The 17,848-nt window shown below is 41.8% G+C and overlaps 1 protein-coding gene across 9 annotated transcripts in view; it reads left to right on the forward strand.

The window, feature by feature from the left end:
- Positions 1-16,651, forward strand: part of GRHL2 (grainyhead like transcription factor 2) — a 294,199-nt gene extending 277,548 nt beyond the window's left edge. For 8 of the 9 annotated variants that reach the window (XM_029591826.1, XM_029591824.1, XM_029591828.1 and 5 more), the window contains 2 exons: positions 8,527-8,591; positions 15,926-16,040. In XM_029591826.1, the coding sequence (XP_029447686.1) occupies positions 8,527-8,591; positions 15,926-16,040 (180 nt within the window). Of the gene's footprint in view, positions 1-8,526; positions 8,592-15,925 lie in introns of all 9 variants that reach the window. The other variant, XM_029591820.1, reaches the window with a different exon arrangement.
- The last annotated feature ends 1,197 nt before the right edge of the window (positions 16,652-17,848 follow it).

Consider the following 17,848-nt stretch of genomic DNA (forward strand, 5'->3'; position numbering starts at 1 on the left):
CCACCCCCAGTACCCTAACCTCCGATTTAAATAAATCACCTCATTGGTGTTTAATGGTGCCCCCTCCTCCCGGACCCTCCAAGTCCAATTATTCATTGGTGTGAAGTGGGGATCCCCCCCCACTGGTTCCCCACATTCCTCAGACTCCCCCTGCATACCATTACCTAAGAAAGCCAATGTCCAGTATGTGTAAGGGCCTGGGGTACCCCATAGCTCCAGACCAAGTCTGCACCAAGTTGAAAAATGGCACCAATCTGACCTCGCCCCAGTCACAGGGAGTTTATTCCACAAAGTTGGGACCACTACTATAAAAGCTCTTACTGTAAGCTTAGATTTTCTTTTAACATTAAAAGTTAGTATCACTAAAATGCCCCCTGCTTAGAGTGCATATTCCACTGGGGAACATGCCAAGTCAATTTATTTTTCAAGTGGACTGGTCTATTTTCCCATAACACTCAAAAAGCCAACATTAAAATCTTGAACGGTACACATACACTAAGGGAATGCAAAACTCCTAATAATGGAGCAGAAAAGCTCAACATGTTCTGAACTACCTGAAATGGCAGCGTTTTTGTAAGTTCTTTCTTTCTCTATAACTCTGAGATAATTTCCATGCTTTCTGTAATGATTTATTCTGCAGTAAAAGATATATCGCTCATTTGTGTATAACTTCTAGACAAACCTCTTTTTGAGCCACAGGTTTTCAGAACATTCCATCATGATTTAATCTTGAATACCATAGATTTCCTGGCGTGTAGCCAGATGGACTCAGAACGAATGGGTATAGTATGCTCGTGCTAGCAGTTGGAGACAGATCTGACGACAGCACGGGTATATATACCCCCACAGGAAGCGTAGCAACTCAGTAATTTCCGTCTCCAAAGCAGTTTGGAGAGCCTGCACGCTCGCTGAGCGTGTTTCCAATCTACTTTCTATTTTCTACTTTCTTTTTACTAAACTTCTACAGCAACATCGAGCCCCGCACTCCGGTGATACCCTTGGGGTCCCTCCTCTAGTTGAGTTTCCCGGGGTGATTTCCGTGATCCCCCGGAGGTTTAAGACCTCGATCCGGTGGCCGACTCGCAGCAGGGACGTAGCCCCCGGGCGAGGCTCGGGCGTGGCGAGAGAGGCGCCTAGGTCCCGGCGTGGATGAGGCAGCGGGTGCATTTCCTCAAATGCGGCGGTGAAGGTACTTGCCCTCTCCCCCCGCAGCCGGAGACCGCCCGGGTTCCAGCCGGGAAGTGCCGAGGATCAGGTAAGGCGTACATCTCTTACTCTTTGGTCTCCGAGGAACGAGGATCGGCGGCGTGGCCTGGCCACCCCTGGCCCCACCACCGTTACCTCTCTCACCAAATCTTGTGCTCCACTAAGAATTAGATCTAAAATTGCTCCCTCTCTCGTTGGTTCCTGAAACAATTGCTCCATAAAGCTATCATTTATTCCATCCAGGAACTTTAACTCTGTAGCATATCCTGATGATACATTTACCCAGTCAATATTGGGGTAATTGAAGTCTCCCATTATTACCGCACTATCAAATTGGTTAGCTTCCCTAATTTCTCTTAGCATTTCACTGTCAGTCTCACCATCTTGACCATTTGGAGTGAATGAGTAATAGCCTGTGATGAGCGCTAACTCATTCACTCTGTGTCAGATGCGTGTTAAATAGGCGCTAATCCCCCTATTGCATTAGGGGTGGATTAGCACCTATTTAACCCGCATCCGACAGCGGGTTAAACAGTGCGCTCAGCTGAGCGCACTGTATTGCATCAGCCCCCTTGGGAACTCAGTTGGGTAGTAAACCTGACCAAGAGCAGTCTCAAACATTCCCATTCCTTGGAGTATCTGGGAGTCCGGCTCGACAGCAGGCAGGGCAGGGCTTTTCTTCTGACTACACAGATACAGAAGTTGATGTATCAGGTGCATCAGTTGGTGAACACAGTACGCCTGACGGTATGGAGCTATCTCCAAGTCCTCGGTTTGATGGCAGCAACCCTAGAAGTAGTGCCATGGGCGAGGGCACACATGTGTCCACTTCAGTGCTCTCTGTTATCACATTGGAACCCACAGGCCCAAGACTATGCAGTTCATTTCCACTTACGATGAAAGTCTGTTCTCGCAGTCAGTGGTGGTCACAGGAAGTTCATCTGAACAGGGGCGTGTCCCTGTCCTCCCCAAACTGGCTGGTTCTCATGACAGATGTGAGTCTCCAGGACTGGGGAGCTCACACTCAGGAGCTGACTGCCCAGGGACTTTGGACAGAAGAAGAGGCCCTCTGGAACCTCAATAACCTGGAAGCCCGAGCAGTCAGATTGGCATGTTTACAGTTCAGCCACAGACTCCAGGGTCAAGCAGTCTGTGTGATATTGGATAACGCAATGACAGTAGCCTTTATCAACCGCCAGGGAGGAACCAAGAGTCAGCACGCATCACAGGAGATAGACCTCCTCACGGAGTGGGTGAAAGTACATCTACAGATGATCTCAGCCTCCCACATTGCAGGAAAAGACAACAGACTTTCTAAGCAGGGAGAATCTGAATTCAGGAGAGTGGGGGTTGTCGACCAAGGCATTTCAACTGATAGCAGATCACTGGGGCCTCTCTTCAGTCGACCTGCTGGCCGCATCTCACAATATGAAGGACTCTCGATTTGTCAATTGAAGAGATCCAGGATCCCTAGGAATCAATGCTTTCGTCAAGATCTGGCCAGAAGACGAGTTGCTATACGCCTTCCCTCCATGTTCCCTACTGTGCAGGGACATTCGCATAATTGAACACCACAGGGGGCTAATCCTACTAGTAGCTCCAGATTGGCCCAGGCATCCGTGGTATGCAGACAGTCCTGGTGGAGAATTCCCAGTGTCTCCCATCGCACAGGGACCTGTTGCAGCAGAGACTGGTCCTTCACGAAGATCCAACTCTATTCTGTCTTACGGTCTGGCCTTTGAGAGGGCTCGCCTGATGAAGCGGGGGATATTTTGTGGCGGTAATTGTCACCTTACTCTGCGCTCGAAAATTCTTCATGTCCCTAGCATATGTACGGCTCTGGAGAGTATTTGAAGCCTGGTGCAAAGAATGCGGTGTCCTCCCTCGGATGGTCAAAATCCCTCTTATTCTGGAATTTTTGCAAGATGGCTTGAATAAAAGTTTGGCCCTTAATTCCTTGAAAGTACAGGTAGCGGATCTCTCCTGTTTCAGGGATGAGTTGAATGGAGCCTCCTTGTCACTCATCCTGACGTAACCCTTGTTCTGAAGGGAGTGAAACACCTTCTACTTCCCTTATGGTTGCCGGTCCCATTGTGGAATTTTAATCTAGTACTGGATTAAGGAGGTGGTCACGGGGGCCTATGTGGAGGCTGGAAAGCCATTACCTTCTCAGATTAGAGCCCATTCCACAAGGGCTCAGGCAGTCTCAAGGACAGAGGTTAGACTGCTGTCTCCCATCAATGTGATCCTCCTGGCATACCTGCTCCAGGTTTTATCACCTGGACATACAGGTCCGAAAGGACACAGCCTTTGCATGGGCGGTGTTGATTGGACTGTGAGCAGCCTCTCGCCTCGATCGGGAGTAGCTTTTGTACATCCCATTGGTCCTGAGTCCATCTGGCTTTATGCTAGGAAATGGAGAAATTACTTACCTGATAATTTTGTTTTCCTTAGTGTAGATAGATGGAATCAGCATCCCACCCTTGGCACGGGCCCTCCCGTGGAGTGGGCCTCGAATACAAGGGATCACAGGTAAGTGTTCATCCTGTCCCTAGATTAAGTTACCTATATACTTACTGAAGTTCAGTGTTTGTTTGGTTGATTACAGTTACAGTTATCTGTTTTTAACCTTATTTTTTATTATTATTATTATTAACACCATTTCTTCACTTTGCTCTGAAACTGTAGAGAAATGATGAGACTTCCAACAAACCAAATTTTCCTTTCCTGAAATTCCATATTCCTCCTCGGGGCTCCCAGGAATAGATGGTACAAAACATAGATTGTAAGCCCGCTGAGGATAGGGAAAATACCTACAGTACCTGAATGTAAACTGATGTGATATCTCAGATCGAATGTCTGTATATAAAAATAATAATAAATAGATGACTTTTGGCCAAAGAATAGATAATTTTATGTACTTCTTCCAAAAGGAAAAGGAGTAAATTTTCAAAGGAGTTACATATGTAAAAGCAGCATATAGTATAGCTATTTTCAAAAGCCCATTTATGGGCATAAAGTCAATTTAAGCATGTAAAATCTTTTGAAAATTCAGCCCTATGGAGTGAATTTTCAAAGGAGTAACGAATGCAAAAATACCAATTTTTAAAAGCCTGTTTATGCGCGTAAAACCTGTTGAAAATTAAATAAAAACCATTTCACTTGCTTCCGTACAAGCAGTTCCTGCAGATCTTTCCTTTATCACTGCAAATCTCACTTTTATACTCACCAAGTGTCACTGGTGGTGATATCACTTTTTAAAGGTGTACATAATGGTTTGTCCAACTCCTATGTGGTAAGGTAAAAGTTAAGGGCAAACAGAGATTAAGGATCACAGAATTTGGACTAGGGACACATTTACATAGAAACATATTCAGTGCTGGCCACTGACATAGTTTGGATGTGCGTAGCTCTAGGTTTTTTTGTGATGAGCAAGTGGGCCAATTTCACAGTTCCACTTCAGAGATCAAATTTTTATATTTTTAAGATTGTTACTTGCCCTACCAAAAGTGTGCCCTGGGCAAGGTACAATAAAAACAATTTGTCAAAAAATACAAGCAGTTATAAATTATACAGACTACATACAACAATAAAACAAATTCCCAGCATTGAATTAAAACTCAGCCATTTAAGCAAAGCATTTGCATTAATATCCATTCCTCTCTCTCAAAAATAACCTTATCAGAAACTTGACAAACTAAAGTGAGAATAAAAAGGGAAACAAACTGCGCCAGGTAGTAAACGTCTGGAGTCGGTGCTTTGAACTTGCTTTCCATATCCTGTCAGTCACCCTCCAGAATGTGAAAATGTTTTCCACCATTGTCTCTAAATAAAAGCTCAGCAAACCAACTAAAGGGTCCCAAACCTCGTCAAACAGGGCTAGTTTGATAAGGGGCCACAAACTTGGCCCTCACGCCCTTTCTAGCCAAGGTTCTCTTGGAATGCTTAAGAATGCAAAAGAGTGCTGCTTCTTCAGTCCTAAGAGAGCAGGTCTTAGTCTACTCTCCAGGACACACTTCCTCCTGCTAATGGAGTGTCAGGATCACAGTTTACAATCCAATAGCAACATCATTGAACTACCTTATTCCATTTTCAGATATGCTATCAGAGGAAAGCTCTAGGGATTTTAAAATCCAAGGCTGCTTCTCAGCTTATCTAAGGAATGGATGTTTTGTTTCATGTTCTACCGAATACTTCCTAGGTACTACCCAGTGAATCCTATCTGTTCCCGACGTTCCACTTAGAAAGAGGCTCAAGTTATCCTTAGATTGTGTTTCAGGAGGATTCACTTTTAGATGATAATGTAGTAAGATAGTAAAAGACAGCAGATGAAGAGCCAATTTGTATGCCCAGTAGAGATTCATCAGTTTTAGGTAGATGTGCGCACACACACACTCTTATGCAACCCAACACCAACTTCTTCTGTCCAAGTCTTTTACCTCTCCTCTCAACCCTTTTCCTACATCTGACCTCAGCATAGCCAAAATCTACCAAAGTGATAGATTGCACCTCTTCTGCTCAAAAGCCATTGCAGGCCCTGCCATTTCCAAATTTGCTGCCAAAAAACTAACATCCAAGCCAAGAGCCAAGTCCCCTTCCCATTACTTAAGTGTTTCAGTAATTCCCCATAGTCACCAAGGTTAATAATAGTGTAGTGAAAAATGATCCAGCCTTCCCATTCTCATTGAAGTTTGGGTTTTAACCATGGTTCTCCCTTACAGATCACCTCAACCTTCTGGGAAGCCCAGTGCTGTTGTACCCCTGTTAATGATTATAGTCATCTTTCCAAGCACATTTACCCTTTTTCTTTCTTGCACACTCAGTGCAGTCACACCAGTGCTGTTTAGGGTTGTAACTGTCTCGCCATGCAAATTGTCTTAATGTATTCTCAAATACGCAAAACAGCCATACCATGGACTTAACTGTGTTCTCTGAAGGTTACTCTGTGGTTCATTACAAACGTCATATATTCCACAGTTTTTTAGGGATGTGCATTCGTTTGCGACGAAATAGAAAATAGAGACGATATTACCTATTTCGTCATGTGACAAGGGCTATCGGTGCCATTTCTCCTACCATGTGGCAGAGGCCAGCTAATGGCACCGATAGCCCCTGTCACATGGTAAGGGCAAAGGGCCATCGGCACCATTTTGATTACTGGCAGCCGACGGCCCGAGAGTGGGAGATTGCTCCCCGCTGGACCACCAGGGAATTTCAGCAAGTTTTGGGGGGGTCTGGAGGGTGGGGGGTTGCAATTAATTAAATTTGAAGGGTTGGGGTGGTTTTGGGGGTTTTTTGTTTGTTTTTTTTACAACCCTGTTATAATTAATTAAATTGGAAGGGTCGGGGTGGGTTTTGGATATTGTTTCGGGGGCAGCCGAATTAAAATCTGCCCAAACCACGGGAAAACAAAATTTCCCGTGGTGGACCGATAATGAAGGCCGAACCAAAAGGTTCGGCCGAATCACATCTCTACTGTTTTTTGAATTACTCTATTTTCCATGTCATCATTAACTGGAACATCTCGCTGGTGCAGTGGTATACACCCCCAGGAGCTCAGGGTTTCACTTGGAGCTTGACATCTTCTCACCAGCTATACTTCCTGTAAAATTTCTGTGTGTCAGCTGCATACATTACAGCTACTCACACCCACTGCTTCGTACACCAAAATCCAATTCAAGACTCTAACAAACACATATTCTAGAGCATGTTTAGAGCATCTCGCCCTCAGGTACTAACACTAGGGCTCAAAATGCCGGTGTTCATACTCTTCTGGAACATACCATATGCTATAGGGACCTTGTAAGCAAAATCCCATGTAAAGAACTAAATGAAAGTGAAGGGACATTTGACCTAGAAAATGGGTCATTGCATTTTACATTGTTCTGTGGATCAAAAGAGAGGGATCAGAACAAACACAGGGGAGGTAACATATCAGTAAAAAGCAGGAAGTCTTGCTGCACATAGCAGAAGCTGTAATTGTGAATTTGATATCGATATTGCAATATGAAAAAGAATTATGGTATTACAGTAGAAAAAATATCACTGTGAATCTAACCTGGAGTCTTAATGGGTTGTGATACTTTTTAAAGGACCAACAAAAAAGAAATTTTTGTAGTGATGTAATGTAGTCTGAAGAAGTAACCTTTTGTGGTTTCAAAACTTCATGCTCTACAAAATCTTCTTTTGTTGGTCCTTTAAAAGATATTGAAATGTAGAAAAACTCCAGTTTTGAGCTGGATGGCCATAAGAAATCTGTATTTCTTAATGTATTTTGGTGACAAAAATGCTAATAATCATGTTTAGTAACATTATTTTATTACAGCTGCAACCACTTGAGAGCTCTGTTTTTGGAATGCTCACTAGGAGGCTGATGTAATAAGACCCGCGGTGAAATTGGCGCTAGTTGTCTGGGCATATTTTTTTAGCATGTGTGGCAAAAGCAAGCACCTCCATGGCATGTAATAGGAGGACGGTGTTCAAATGAGATACACACAGAAAATCAGTGCAAATCAAATATCTGTGCAGATATGCACGCTACAGTACATGCTTAAGGCCCTGTGCAATAAACCATGCATAAACCCACATTAATGTGTTAACTCGTGATTGATTCTTGACTGAAAGCCTTCCCTTTTCATAAGACAGTAGTGAGTTTAGTGGTATGGGAGTGGGGCTAAAAGTGAGTAGAGCAATGTCTAACCCCTTCATAATCCATCAAGGAGCGTGTGGGAGCTATAAAGGCAGATGCCGGTGAGTAAGGGGAATGCAGCGGAGATTTGGAAGGGACTACAAAAGCATTTCAGTATTTCGGACATGTGCCTGTTCCCACTCCGACCTCTCTTCTGGGCTTTTGCCACGTCATGTTTCAAACTCTTGACAAGTACTTACATTTAACTCCTGCCCTGACTCAGGTGCAAAAAAACCCGCTTAAAACCCGCACTACCTCCAGCGTGGCTCTCTGCATTGTCCATAAATAACTAATTGCCTTCTTTGTATTAGCATGGACTCACACTAAAGCAGCCGCAGCTTTTTGAGTGGGTTTGTGTGCTTGTTTTTTCCGCGCTATCCACGTTATTATCTACATACTTAAGATTAGGGTGGGAAAAAATGCGTGTAATGCCACTTTGAAAAACCTGCGGAAGGTCTACCACAGCTTATTCCATCGGCCCCTAGGTATCTTATTAGAGAGATGTGTGGTTTGCTTTTATTAAAAAAAAAAAGTTTACATTTTATATGTAACATCACACTCTGTTATTCAGTGAAGTGTATGGTGCTCTGTCCTGTCTTTAATATCTTATCTGATTTTTATTGTAATTTCAGATAGCTGAAAAATATGGGCTACCGGTAGAAAAGATTACAAAAATTTATAAGAAAAGCAAAAAGGGGTAAGTGGAAAACATTTAAGTAGAGTATCAAGATTAAGCACATTACAGAGTATTCAACCTCCCAAAAGGAACCCATGGGCATAATTGTCATTGATCAAAGTTGGTGCCCTAGTATTGCTGGTCTGTACGGAAGAGGGTTGCAAGATTGTGAAGCCATACAGCAGTACTGTATGGTGTAGAAGGGAAAGGATGTGTGGCTAGGATATCTGTGCCATTGGCTGGCCCCTGTCACATGGTAGAAGCACTGGATGGCCCGCGCCATTTTTAAAGATGGCGCTGGCCATCCAGTGTCCCGAGAGCGGGAGATCGCTCCCTGGACCACCAGGTAATTTAAAACATTTTGTGGGGGTCGGGAGGGTGGGGGAAGCTAAGGGAGCTGTTTTTTTGTTTTTTTGTTTATCTGCTCAGGCGCAGCAGATTTAAAAAAAAAAAACAAAACCCGATCGGGCCACACGAATAAAAATTCACGATGTGAATCAGAACCGATTCCGGTTCCGATTCACATCTCTAAGCGAAAACAAGTCAATTGAGTCTGGTTCCCAGAAGCTTATATCATAGAGCATGGACTGATAAAGATGCCTGAGATAGGAGGCTATATAGGACTCTGAGTTGGTAGCAAAAAACACAGTCCTGAACAGTCCCTGTACATCTGAAGAAGTGAGAGAGGTCTAGATGAGCCCTTGTGGTGCAGTTCACAGAAGGAAGGAACAATGCTGCAAGATTCTTTGAGAGACTAGTGTGAAGGAAAATTAAGATACCTGCTTGCCACATGAACACAGAGAGATAAAAAGAGAGAGGGATAAAACTCCTAAGGCTAGATTCGCTAGCCTCAACTAAATTCTGCATATAGTATACAAGCAGGAGGGCTTTTGCCTGTGAGCAAATCAGGCCTGAAGAAAGTGCTCATTTCAAAGAAGCAAGAGAGTTGCAATTCTACTATGTTGAGATACCCCATATACTGTGGGATCTTTTTACGATTCGACGGTGCAAGGAAATGCACTCATTGTAGCACACCAGAAGAGTGGAGATTTACTGGGACAGATAGCGGTTATATTATACCTTCCAGCATTTTTGGAACTGATACTGAACAAAGTAAACTGCACATTGAATATTACCAAACCAATTAATACCTGGGCACCTTCCTATATAGAGCCAGACACATAAAGAGAGATTGCTAGTCAGCCTTCCCGGTCATTGCCATTAGAGTTTGGGGATTTTGCATAGACTGTTGCACACTGATATTTTTTTCTGTTTTCTCTCTGTATGCTGCTGTTCTTTGTAACGCTTGTTCATTGCCCTTATTAATAGTGTGTTTACTTTCTGATGTTTTTATTTTCCCCATTCGTTTTATGTAAATAACTCTTAAAATTGCCCAGGGCTCAGTGCCTATAAAAATACATGCATAATCTGATTTTCACCCACACGTTTACGCACAATGGGGAGAGACATTCTGAGGGGCATAGTTAGGAAGAGATGGGACTTAAGTGCATGCTTTTATACAGATGTTCCCAAAGCTGTTCTGGGGGAACTCCATCCAGTCAGGTTTTCAGGATATCCACAGTGAATATGCATGAGAAAAAAGTATGCCCTTGGGGGAACAAGCATACCTGCAACAATATGACCTCTTGATCCCGCTGCTCTTCCCTTCCCCGTACAGAAAAGTTAATTTAAATGGGATAGTGGATGCACCAACTTGGAAAACCAGTAGGGCAGATATTCTGAATATATTTCCTTGTGCAGAAGGGGAATTTGAGACTGATTCTTCCTGTGGTCCTAGATGTACCCTGCCAAAGTGTGCCATTAAAATAAGGGTCAAATGTTTAAACAGAGTCTTGTCCTGAGGTGATATGATCAGGTGCAGCATTTGGCATTGGTAGTTTTGCTGTTTTCCATTTGCAACTGTTTTGCTGAGGTGGGGAACAGGACCCTCATTTGCAATATTTGCCACCAGAGCCAAAAGATTTGAGTGGCTTGTTGAAGTGAGGGGTCTGCCAAGTAACGATAACGGTGGTGGAACAGCTCCTGTAATGGCTCTGACAGAGCTGAGGGGGAAGGTCTGTTGGCCCCAGAAGTTGGCGCTTTAAGGGTTCTTGCTCTGGCATTAACTTTATTCCCTCAACTAATTTATAAGGCAGTGAAGTCATTTTCCTGGAGCATAATATTCCACTAGATGGAGACACTGTCTTTATTTGTTGGGCAAGCTTGAGAGTGTCAGAGTGCTTAGGAGATAAGCTGTTGGAGCTATGTAGTGAGAGCCTGCGATTGTGGGGTGACATTTTATTATGGGAACAAAGATGATCTATCAATGTCTGGAAGTCCTGGAGTAGATATCTGACAAAGCCGAGGCTCTTGTCAAGCAGAAGAAAATCTGGTATGGTGGGATGCTCATCCCAAAAGAAGAAGACATAGCAAGGAAGGTTTACCTATTCAGAGTACAAAAGAAGTAGAGGATTAGGGATGTGCATTTGTTTGCAATGAAATAGGAAATAAAGATGATGTTTCCTTTGTAGTTGCATTCGGGGGGCTGACAACATGAAAGGAAAACCCATGAAATTTCATGTGGTTTTCCTATCGGGTTTTTTTTTTTGGGGGGGGGGAAGAAAGGGTACATTAAAAAAAAAAAAAAAAAAACGAACCCTCAACCCCACCCCAGCCCTTCAAATTTAATTAACTAACCCCCCCCCCCCCAAGACGTGCCGAAAAAATGGCACGGGCCATCCATTGCACCTACCATGTGACAGGGGCTGTCCAATGGCACCAGTAGTCCCTGTCACATGGTAAGGGCAAAGGGCCACTGGCGCCATTTTGATTGCTCTAGATTCCAGGGCTAATATCCTCACACTGTATATCTATCTGTATATCAAGCCATCATCCTCACAGCTAATTCATAGCATACCTTTTGGACAATTCTTAAGGTTGAGAAGGTTAGGCTCAACAACAGCTGAATTTAAGGAACGTTCTAAAGAGATGAAAGAAAAATTTTTAAGTAGGGGATATCCAGAGAAGGTAATTCGGAAAGCATGGAAACGGGCTAGGTGGAATAATAGGGAGCTTTTGTTAACCCCTCAATCAAAAATGAAAAAGACCAAACTGACCTGTGTATTACCTTTCTCAGCTGGCATAGGAAAAGTAGTAAACAGCATTAAAAAGCACTGGCACATCTTGCAAGTGCATCAAGTGTTTGCAGAGCGTCCATGGATGGCGTTTAAAAGAGGAAATAACATCAAGGATTTAGTAGTTCATTCTATGTTTAAAACATCTCAAGCTAAGACCTTTGAAACATCTGGCCATTTCCCATGCAATGCTTGTACTGTATGTGAGAATGCTTGTTCTAATATTGGCATTCCAATAGAGAAATTACAATTCTATAAACCTCGGGTAAAATCAACATGTACCACTCAAGGAGTCGTGTATGCAATTTGGTGCCCCTGCACATTAGTGTACATCGGTAAAACTGTGAGAAGTTTAAAAACTCGCCTGATTGAACACAGGAGTGCACTGAAGTGCATGAGGTTAGAAGCACCGATGGTACAACACTGTGTTGAGAAGGGCCATATATTTAGTAGTATGAGGTGTACAGTGTTAGAAGTTCTAAAACAGGATGAACGTGGAGGCAATTTTAATTTAAAATTGATGCAACAAGAACAGAAATGGATCTTTAAATTGCAGACCACGCATCCTGCCGGTTTGAACAGGGAAGTGGATTGGTCAGTGTTTATGTAGGAAGAGTACCGATTGGTTGAAGTGCTGAAAAACTTTTTTGATTGGTGAGATTTTGAGGGTAGGAGGGAAGTTTAAATACCAGGAAGTGCTGATGAGATTTTCAGAGCGTAGAGACGTCACTGGTTTTGTGCTGCGAGGAGGAGCCTTGAAAGGCCAGTTAAACGAGTAAGTCCCATTGTGCTGAATGCCTTGTATTAAAACAAAAAACTTTCTTTGAGAGAGAATAGTGTGCTAATGAGAATGTTATCTTGCTTCTGACTAGGAAGAATCCCCTGAAGCAGGCGAGATGAGCCGCCGAAACATTGCAATGTCGGGAGGTTGGAGTTTTTAACAGTCACAAAATAGCGGGTGGTTGAATTGCCTTTTAGGCAGGCAACTTGAAGTCACAAGAGGAGGTGTTGGAAGAAGCTTTCACGGAATGGTGTTAAAAACTAGAGCGGTTTTAAATCAAACACAGAAAGATAAATAATATTAAATTATATAAATATATCAAAATATAATTAAAAAATAAAAATTATTACTTAATGGGAATTGGTAAATGAAGTGAAAACTGAGTGCTATTGTTGCCATGAAAATGGTTGTAGCCCTGTATAGGGCAAGAGCCTGAACAATTGAGCACATATTCTGATTCTAATTCCCTGGGTTTTGAAAAATAAATTAAATTCAAGTGATAAGTAGAATAGTCCTCATTTGTTTGAGTAGTATGTATAGCCATTTTGATTGCCAACAGCCCAAGAGGGGGAGATCGCTCCCAGGACCCCCGCTGGATCACCAGGGGCTTTCGGCAAGTCTTGGGGGGGGGTCAGGAAGGTGGGGGGTTCTAGTTAATTAAACTTTCGGGGTGTCCAGAAAAACTCGGCCCGAACCACGGGAAAATGAAATTTCCCGCAGCGGGCCAGTAGAGGATAATCAGATGTAATTTCTGATTCACAGCGTGTCATCCAGAGGATGTAGTTAGGGAAGTTAGTGTAGCTGGGTTTAAAAAAGGTTTTAGGAGTCGGGGCTAGTAGGGGAAAAGGGAAGAGGTTTAGGAAGTTCCCTCCTAGTCCGCTTCTTTACTGGAGCAGACTGGGAAGAAACAGGGAATAGGGCTATTATGTCACTGCTCACATCTACTGAAATCCCCCCACTTGCGTGCGCGATTGGGCATTCTCGCGCATATACGAGCATCAATATAAAATCTTGCGCACATGTGCGTGCACGTTGACGCACGCGCGTTATAAAATCACCACGTCCATGTGCGCAATGCCAGCAACTGCACACACATGGATGCCCATGCACAGGTTTGAAAGTTACCATCTTAGCCAGTAAGTCTACTAGGCTATTTAGACCTGCTCTATGGCACGTATACTTATGCGGCTAACTCTGAATATCTGTAATTAGCCATATCTGTACTTAGCCACCTAATGTAAGTCCCGTGTATCCGGCTAAATAGTGTTGAACCCATTTTGAATATTGGGCCCACAAAGATTAGGGGGCACTCCATGAAGTTAATAAGTAGCACATTCAAAACAAATTGGAGAAAATTTATTATTTTTTATATAGATAAGCCCTGGAATTCATGATTTCACCATTTGTTATAAAGTGCTCTTTCCAGTTTGTAATCGTTGTTCCCCCTTGACCTCACCCTAACTCAGTTCTCTGCTAGGGTGTCCCAAAGTTACCAATTTGTTACCAATTTGTATAAGTTGTTATCTTGTAAACCGGAGTGAAGGCAACCCGCTATACTTCGGTATATAAAAGCCTCGAAATAAATAAATAAATAAATTATTGGAGGATGTGGTTAAGGCAGTTAGTGTAGCTGGGTTTAAAAAAAGGTTTGGATAAGTTCCTCCTGGAGAAGAAGTCAATAAACTATTAACCAAGTAGACTTAAGAAATAGCCACTACTTGTCATTGTACGATGGCATGAGATCTATTTACTGTTTGGGATCTTACCTTATTTTACTTGTGACCTGGATTGGACATTGTTGGAAACAGGATACTGGGCTTGATGGATCCTCAGTCTGACATAGCATGGCAAATTCTCATGTTTTTATATTCTTAAATGGGTATAAAATCCTGTATTATACCCCAGATAAGTTAAAGAGAATGGATCTAATGAGTCAGGGCAGGTTTTGGTGAGATTGTGGAAATAAGGGTCCTTTTTTCCATATTTGGTGGACATGCTCTAAAATACAAATATATTGGTCTGAGATTCTCTCATGAATGTATCACTTTATGGGTATTAATTTGCCCTTAGATCCTTTGGCTGATGTCTTGGGTGCCAGACCAATATCCCCCTTCTTCAATCTATGCTGTAGTGTAGAGATGAGCTCCAGAATTTGGGAATCACAAAGCAGATTCTCCAAAACGTCTGAGATTCTCTCATGGATTCTCTCAGAGAAGGATTTTCCACCGGTTAAGAAGGGGGATATTGGTCTGGCAAATCATTTGTTAATTACAGCCAGGTGAAAAAATCAGCTGTTGCTGGAGGTCATCATTTAGTTGGATGGTTGTGCCTTTAGTTGGATGGTTGCATCTGCTTTGGCAGATATATACAATTAACTTCATAACCTATCATTTATGGGAGTTATATCGTAATGTTCCCAAGAGTTGGGAATTATTTCATTCCAAACTAACACCTCTCTTACTAGCTTTACTGGTTTAATTGGGCTATGTTATGATTGAGGTATTTGGGTATCCTATATTTGTTGGGTGTGCACATAATTATAACAAGGTACGTTTTGGAGAATCTGCTTTGTGATTCCCAAATTCTGGAGCTCATCTCTACACTACAGCATAGATTGCATTCTGATTTAATATGAATGGTGTAATTCAGTTTGTTGTGGTTGTTTCTCTTAGATATATATTTTTAATTTTGAATTGGATTGTATTGATTTTACTGTTTTTCATGTGGCCATATAAAGGATTTTATTCAATAAAACATTTTTTTTAAATTATGCCCTTGATAGAACAGGGGTAACTTTTTATAGGTGAGTTTGTGTACATATTAGGCCACTTATGTGGGAACTTTCAAAGCAAACTTATGCACATCATGCAGTTAGGATTTGAAAGTCTCAGCGTAAAAGGTGCATGCAGACTTGATCCCTACCCACATGGTTATTAAAATTGCCCTCAATAATAATAATAACCAGCTAAATTTGAAAAACCTACCCTGAGAACAACTCCAATCAGCTCTTTTATTGCCTGGCTAAATTTGTGGGGTTCGTGAATTTGACCAGTCAAATTTTAAACAGGGAAGATTTATTCAGCCAAAACTCCAATTTTAGCTGGATAAATCTTTTGAATATGAACCCCTATGTTTGCTCTGTTTCTTCAAAGTTGTGTATGTCATAGCAAAGATGTGATATTTGATAAGGTGTGACTAAGGGGGATTGGAAATGTTTCTGAGAAAAGCTTTCTAGATCATTCAGGGTGGGTTATAGTAAAACATAAAAGCAGTCAACATGTGGACATAAAATCAAACATATTGAACATCAAATGGAAGTAAATAAGCTTACAGTGTTATCTTGGTTTATGTTAAAATTTGTCTTGCTCTCTCTATTGTAAACTGTCAGATTCTCTCCAAGTATACTGGGTATTGATTACATTTTTCTGCCTTTTCATCAGTATCCTAGTAAACATGGATGACAACATTATTGAGCACTACTCCAATGAAGACACGTTCATACTGAATGTCGAGAGCATGATGGAAGGCTTCAAGATCACATTGACGGAGATCTAGCACCAATCCAAATGCTTAAGTGAGGAGCCACAGCATTTCATCCCTGGAGCAGAGTGTGAAGAAAGTTCCTGAGAATCTTAGGAGCTCACCTCAGCTAATGAGAGAAGCTGTTACGAAACTATATAGAAAACAAATTTGAGAAAATTCCAACAGGCAATCTTTCTCTAAACATAGTGGCCTTTGTGGCCCTGTAAAGGCCACTATGTAAATTTAACTTCTTATTTATTATAAACCACCTATAATATGCAGGTTCCTGTCACCATTGCTTAAATTGAAGTAGTTGCCTTTCTTAGCTGAAAGGTAACTTAGCTGACTGACATTCAGGAATGAAATGGCCCTTTATTATAATTGCAAGGGAAAACACTTTCTGTACAGAATTAATGGGTTGCAGTTGATCGTGTTCACCAGGTCAAAATTAACGGCATTCCTCATTTCCTCTGGCATATATAATCTTGCGAAATACCTCTGGTTATTCTCAGTTTGTACAGTAGCAGTGAGAACTTGTAATGCATTCAACTAAAATGTTATTTGTAAGTAGCATAAAAGATTACAATTTTACCATTGTATATAATGTTTATAATGTGCAATAATATATATTTTACTTATGTTGACTTGTTTACTTCCACTGTGCTTTATTAGAGAATAGGGCTCAATTTAGATTCTTCCGGTCTTTTAGAATGTGTAGCTTTGTGGGGTAGTTCATGAATGGTGATGGAAATGCAGAAATGCTGATATAGAGCCCCACAATTAGATAAATTATAATATTTGGGTATAACCCATTCAGATTTTTATTCTTATCATATTACATCTTATGCCTTGTTTGACCAACCAGAGCCCTCAGAGTTGGGTTGTTATATAACCCATCTCTGGGATCAAGGGGAGAAACTGAGGGTATCACCGAAGAACTGCAGGACAGTTGTAAACTTGGTTTCAAATGAACAATAATATTGAAATATGAGACTGTACTTGCAAAACAAGCAATGTGGTTGTATTGGAATGAAGTAATACTGTATGGTAATATACCTTAGTTTATTCAATCTTGCAGCATTAATACCCCCAAATACTTTGAATTTAATATTTACAGTGCATATTCTATAATAATTTGTTTGCAACTGTCAGCCACGAAGTGAGTGTGTCATGCAGTCCCTTGTACCCTACCATTGAATTTACTGAAGTCTGTGAATAGGTGCAGTGGTGTTTTTGACCTGAAAACAACAAGACTGGTTAGATATGGGTTTGGGATTTGAATGTAGTTATATTATTATAAAATGTTTGTGCTGGCTGAATTGAGTCGAAAAACTTCCTAACCCTTGTCAGGAAAGGAAGCAGTTTAAAAAAGATCTAATCCCAAAGGGATAATCCATCCCTGATGCAGGCATTGTACTGTGTCAGAAAGAAGGAAACCAACTGTGTCCTGGTTCAGATGGGCTCATCCTACCTCAGTGCTTTGTCCATATTTTTTAATCAACTATTTCCCAGTTTGAATTTATTTCCAAATTTGTAACTGGGCTTGGATTTGTCAGAACCCATTTATAAGTTATAAGTAGATTCAAGTTTCAGCATGAGCTACTTCAGATTTTTGATTCAAGACAGTTCATATTTGCCCAGTTTCCCACATTGGGAATGATTGGGAAAGTTTCTTGTGATCTAAGCACTCAGTCATGTATCCTCAAACTTCTGGTGGCAGTCTACAGCAGATAGACCTCAAGAGGTCAGCTTTCTGAAGGATCTAACCAGGCAACGAAAGAGTTGCCCAGCTAGATTTGCAGGGCTGAAAATTGTCCACAGCTGAGAGGATAATTAAAAAT

The sequence above is a fragment of the Rhinatrema bivittatum genome, chromosome 2 (genome assembly GCF_901001135.1).
Source record: "Rhinatrema bivittatum chromosome 2, aRhiBiv1.1, whole genome shotgun sequence".
Lineage (NCBI taxonomy): Eukaryota > Metazoa > Chordata > Amphibia > Gymnophiona > Rhinatrematidae > Rhinatrema > Rhinatrema bivittatum.